Below are 6,070 nucleotides of genomic sequence, written 5' to 3'. Positions count from 1 at the left end.
AGACTTAATTAAGTAACATTAAACACATGGTTATTACGGGGGAATGATACAGGTTATATTGTGTGACATGAAGGCTGTTGGATAGTACTAGACTTAATTAAGTAACATTAAACACGTGGTTATTACGGGAGAATGATACAGGTTATATTGTGTGACATGAAGGCTGTTGGATAGTACTAGACTTAATTAAGTAACATTAAACACGTGGTTATTACGGGGGAATGATACAGGTTATATTGTGTGACATGAAGGCTGTTGGATGGTACTATCCGACGATAGTACTAGACTTAATTAAGTAACATTAAACACATGGTTATTACGGGAGAATGATACAGGTTATATTATGTGACATGAAGGTGTTACTTAATTAAGTCTAGTACTATTGTCGGATAGTACCATCCAACAGCCTTCATGTCACATAATATAACCTGTATCATTCCCCCGTAATAACCATGTGTTTAATGTTACTTAATTAAGTCTAGTACTATTGTCGGATAGTACCATTCAACAGCCTTCATGTCACATAATATAACCTGTATCATTCTCCCGTAATAACCATGTGTTTAATGTTACTTAATTAAGTCTAGTACTATTGTCGGATAGTACCATCCAACAGTAATAACCATGTGTTTAAGGGGAAATGATACAGGTTATATTATGTGACATAAGTATTATATTATTACTTTTACAAGAAAACATTTTGTCTAGTGATAATATATAAATACTGTTCATATTTGTTACTGGACGATAGTATAAGTTTTATTGGGTGTTATGAAGGCTCGGAAACTTAATGTTACATCGTAGGTAATGAAAGAAAATAGTACGTTTATGTTGATTTTGTCGCACTTCAGTTTTCCATTCTTCTGTTAAAATTGTAATAAAATGGATGACGTTAATGTAATTAATGGTGAAAGAAGCCATTTTAACCATTTTCTAAAATCACTTTATAAATCACCTTGGAATGTGCCAGAATATCTGTTTGGATTTAAAATAGTTAACTATAAGTCAGAATAATGAATGGTTGATTATTCTGATTTATACATAACTATTTTATGCCCCCCAGTGGCACAGCGATATGTCTGCGGACTTACAACGCTAGAAACCGGGTTTCGATACCCGTGGTGGGCAGAGCACAGATAGCCCATTGTATAGCTTTGTGCTTAACTTCAATCAAACACACAATCAAAAAAACTATTTTATATTAATTATTTGGAAATGATATCTTAAAATATCTGATGCTCATTTATTAAACAACTGATTTTGGTTCCCAATTGCATATGAACGTATTTGGATTCAATTCTTAAATAAGCGAACTTTTTGTAACATAAATTTAGGTATTTGCTCTTTTTTAATTTTGTGTTAATTATTTATCCGTTTTGTTTTTACTATTTTTCGAATACATACTCGTATATTTTCAGAAGCCTCTAGCAGATGGCAGCAGCTACCAAATAAAGTTTTTTAATACCATAAATTATAGAACAACCACGAACTTTTTTGGCTCCAATTCTGCGCACGGAGATATTAAAACAATTCCTAAGTTATTTCTTTAAAGCATCAAGTTGCAAACTAATATATATATATATAAGCTACCAAAAGTCTTTATATTAAGTAATTATCGTTCAGAAATTAGGGATTATTTTTTTCTTGATGTTAGTAAGAAAACAATAAACTAAAACTTTAATATGACTGAACAGTATTTGTTTGTTAGAACAATATTCAGATCAATTCAACTTGTTTTTTTTTTCTTTTTCGGTCAGAATTAACGAATGTCTTCACGAGGCCGTGATTTTAGTGTGACCAGTGTTACAACTTTCTAACCTAATTAAAGCATAAATCACCTCGATAATATATATTTCTCTCACCAGGATACGCCAGCTTCCGTGTCCTTAGGCCTTCGTATGGAAGAATTGATTTTTAATTTAGCAGACACACATTTTTTCTTCAACGACTTAGAGGTGAGTAATTTCGAAAAATCTGTATTTCTGGTGCGTCATAGATAATAGTAAAAACAAATAAAACTGTACGTGTGAAAACTAAATTGAAATGTTACTAAAGAATTAAAATAACTTCGATAAATTGAAATTTTTTTTTTTTCATTTTCTTAAATAGATCTATAAATTTAATTAGTTCATGTTATATAGAGAAATCATTTGAGAAGCACTATATTTCTATAATTAAACCTAACTAATTAAAGAACACAAAATCATTATAAATTTATTCTACCTCTATAATGAATTATGTATTTTTCAATACTTTTTATAGAACAACAGGATTATAACCACATTTATCAACTGAATTAGAAAATAATTAAATATTTCTTAACTTGTTACACACCAAAACAGACGGATATAACCACATGTATAAAGAAAGTTTAAATTTAAAACCGCATGTATAAATATATCTAGAGGAGAATAATAGATTTATTAAAACTTCTTTGTATATCAAGAGCTTAATTTTAAAGCTTCTTTACCTTTGCCTACAAATATTACTATTTCTGTGAGTTTTGGTCAATACACATATAATTATCCTTATAAGTCTAGCTCTGTTATTGAATCAAAATCATTATAAATGTTAACTACTTCTTCGAAATCATATATATATATACATTGAATATTATGTTAACATGTATTAGAGAAAAATATATCAATATAAAATGGTACTAGAGTTTCTCGTTAGATGCCGCCACATACCTATTTTAGACTTTTGAGTTATTCAATTTAAAAAGTCACTTCCCTTGGATCGATCCCACCATTCACATATTCTTGGAACCTGTTTTTCATTTCAGACGTCAATGGGACTTGTGATAATGTTTAAAAATAAACCAGGTATCCACAGAGGCTCCATTTGGGTGATTCAAATAAAGAAGCTACTTTCGTGAGACGAAAACACAACTAAGATTTTAGGGAAAAAGTATAAAAATGCACATTTGATAATAAGGTAAAATGGGTCCTATTGGACCGATTAATTTTTTTTTCTATTCTGGTTGGCCCACGGGCATCCTATCTGGTCAGGGCGACTAAAGTGGATTTTTACTTACACAACATTGCATAGAATAATTGTTTTAATTCAGTTTACATATAAAATCCAATAACAGTTCTTATTACTACTAACCGTGGATAAATCGATTCAAAACATCAAAGGATGGACGAAATATGTTAATCTTGGAGTTTGTTGTAATGACAAAAAAGGAAGAAATTTAGATACAAAAGTGGACATAATACATTCCATGTTAACTTGCTAGAATACGTACTAAACTTGCAGGGATGGAATTTAAATAGAATTTTCATGGTGCTCCTCGGCTGGACCTGTTCTAGCATTAGCATGCCCAGACTGTAAATTCGAGGATTCATGGTTCGCGTTTCGGTGTTGCATTATTGACCTAACCATATAGTCCCTTAGCATTTATTAACATAACCACGTAGTTTCTTAACGTTATTAATATATCCACCTGGATCATAACCACCTAACTCCTTAACGTTATCAATATAACCACCTAGATCATAACCACCTAACTCCTTAACGTTATTAATATAACCACCTGGATCGTAACCACCTAACTCCTTAACATTATTAATATAACCACCTGGATCATAACCACCTAACTCCTTAACGTTATTAACATAACCACCTGGATCGTAACCACCTAACTCCTTAACGTTATTAATATAACCACCTGGATCATAACCACCTAACTCCTTAACGTTATCAATATAACCACCTAGATCATAACCACCTAACTCCTTAACGTTATTAATATAACCACCTGGATCATAACCACCTAACTCCTTAACGATATCAATATAACCACCTAACTCCTTAACGTTATTAATATAACCACCTGGATCGTAATCACCTAATTCCTTAACATTATTAATATAAACACCTGGATCATAACCACCTAACTCCTTAACATTATTAATATAACCACCTGGATCCTTAACATTATTAAAATAACCACCTGGATCATAACCACTTAACTCCTCAACATTATAAATATAACCACCTGGATCATAACCACCTAACTCCTTAACATTATTCAAAAAATAAAAAAACGTTTGATTTCTTGGCGTTGTTAACATAACCTTGTGGCTCCTTTGCATTATCAGTGTACCAATACCCACTTAGCTCTTTGTTAGTAAGATAATCCCTAGCAGTCGTATTTTCCACTTGCCAAACAATGTTACTTGACCAAGAACAGAAATAGAACAGGTTTCAATATGCCCTTGTATACATGTACCTTTTCACTGTTATGTGGACAACACGCGTCGCTGAAAGTTCTTATAATAACTCGATAAAACCTCAGAGCTTCAAACAGGTGAACCTGTCTTCATCAGAAGCATATTTATCATTCTAACGATAACAAGTCCGCTAGGGTCCGACCTTTTTTTTTATGTGATATACAAACATTTTTGATCACAGTAATATCGGGAATATATGCACATAAATAAGGGGAAAAAGTACTCTCACAAAGAAAAAAAAACAACCAAGTTTCTAACGAAACATCTCTATCGTTGTTTGAGCTTGGTATACTTCAACTAGCTTCTATTACTGTACTTGATACTTCCATGGAGCTACAATAGCAAGAACTAAATGATGACACGTTTTTATGTATCCAAAAACGCGCACGATGTCATGACCATTGCGTATATGACGTCACGCTACCTTCCCCCTAGTCAATCACTTCTTAACTAGCGGATGGCTAGCGCAGATAGCCTTCGAGAAATTTCGCGAAAATTTCAAACAAAAACAGCCAACATTCTTAGTATTTTAATGGTAAAAAATGTGCTGGACCATCTCTTTCCAAGTTTTGGAGTTTACCAATGAAAAAAAAAACCATTCTCCAGTTACCTGTTTCTGTAAATATATTAATGGTAAATGCAAACAATATCATTGATTAAGCATTTCGTGTTTTCAGTACAAGTGTTTGGAACAAAAGCTATGAAGGGCTGGATGAAAAAAAGGAACCAAATAAGATAGGGATAGAAATGGCCATATCACTCGATCCGGCTAATGATCACACAGAAAACTAAGCCGTATCGACTGTACGTGTAGAATAAAATCCCTACATTCCCTACTTTCTCTATCGAAAGCTTGGTATTTGAATAGAATCTCAGCTTTCATCATTTTCTTTAGTTAACTTTAGAATACTACTTTTATGACTATTTTACAATAGAGTAATATTTTACTATTGGAAATTCTGGTTCTATTTGTTTTTCCATTGAGGAAGCCAGTAATGATAGTGATTTTATTCTCCGTGTAAAGTCGAGACGACTTAATATGCTATGTGATCATTAGCCGGATCAAGTGATATGTCTACTTCCATCCCAATCTTGTTTGGAAGTATATTGTTATTTATTTAGCGATAATTTGTTCTTTGGTTACTTTTTTTTATAAGATAGCGTACATGGGTTACTAGGTTATAGAGTGTATTCTAAAGCTATATAAATTTTACATATAATAATAATAATGAAATAGGTAGTCAAAGATCGTGAAGACTGTTTTGTTCTATCAAATGATGAGAGAACTATAGTTACTACAAGAACTATGTAGGCGCTAGGCCTGTTGAAGAAAGATGACGATGAACGAACATTAGAAATCTCGGTTTTGGCAATTCGCCGGTTTTCGACTTTGGGACGCATAGACTTTAGAAACAAACTGTACTTCTTTGTAAATAAAGAAACCTGTGCAGTTTAAATACCGAAAAAAATGGTATTTCGCTTTTAACGCAGCTGGTTCTCTCCTATAGATGCTAAACCTTAAATGCTGCTAAACCTAACTTTGACTCGTAATGGCGGATTTTGTGGTGCAAGTCTTTAGAGTTCTTCGCTTAAAACGTGAAATTGTAATTTTTTTTATTGTGGAACGTTGATGTCTTTCAAAAATAAGAGACAACTTTACTGACTGACTGATTATATCTGAAGTACAAAGGTACAAGGTACTTATTAGGTCTTTTTATTTTTAGACGCAAATGATGCTACAATATTATAACTATTCTATCATATTGTTACGTCTCCGTTTGTTAATTGATTTTCCGTAAATTCGTTCCCACGAAAGTTTAGCGACACAAGTC

The 6,070-nt window shown here is 32.4% G+C and overlaps 1 protein-coding gene across 1 annotated transcript in view; it reads left to right on the top strand.

The window, feature by feature from the left end:
* LOC106470210 (eyes absent homolog 1-like) overlaps positions 1-6,070 on the top strand; it is a 100,472-nt gene that overhangs the window by 87,916 nt on the left and 6,486 nt on the right. Inside the window, exon 9 of the mRNA XM_022398813.1 lies at positions 1,866-1,955. Within this exon, the coding sequence (XP_022254521.1) occupies positions 1,866-1,955 (90 nt within the window). The remainder of the gene's footprint in view (positions 1-1,865; positions 1,956-6,070) is intronic.

The sequence above is a fragment of the Limulus polyphemus genome, unplaced genomic scaffold (assembly GCF_000517525.1).
Source record: "Limulus polyphemus unplaced genomic scaffold, Limulus_polyphemus-2.1.2 Scaffold3879, whole genome shotgun sequence".
In the NCBI taxonomy this organism is placed as follows: domain Eukaryota; kingdom Metazoa; phylum Arthropoda; class Merostomata; order Xiphosura; family Limulidae; genus Limulus; species Limulus polyphemus.
Note: the sequence above shows the minus strand (reverse complement) of the source record. Positions and strands in the feature narration are given on the sequence as shown.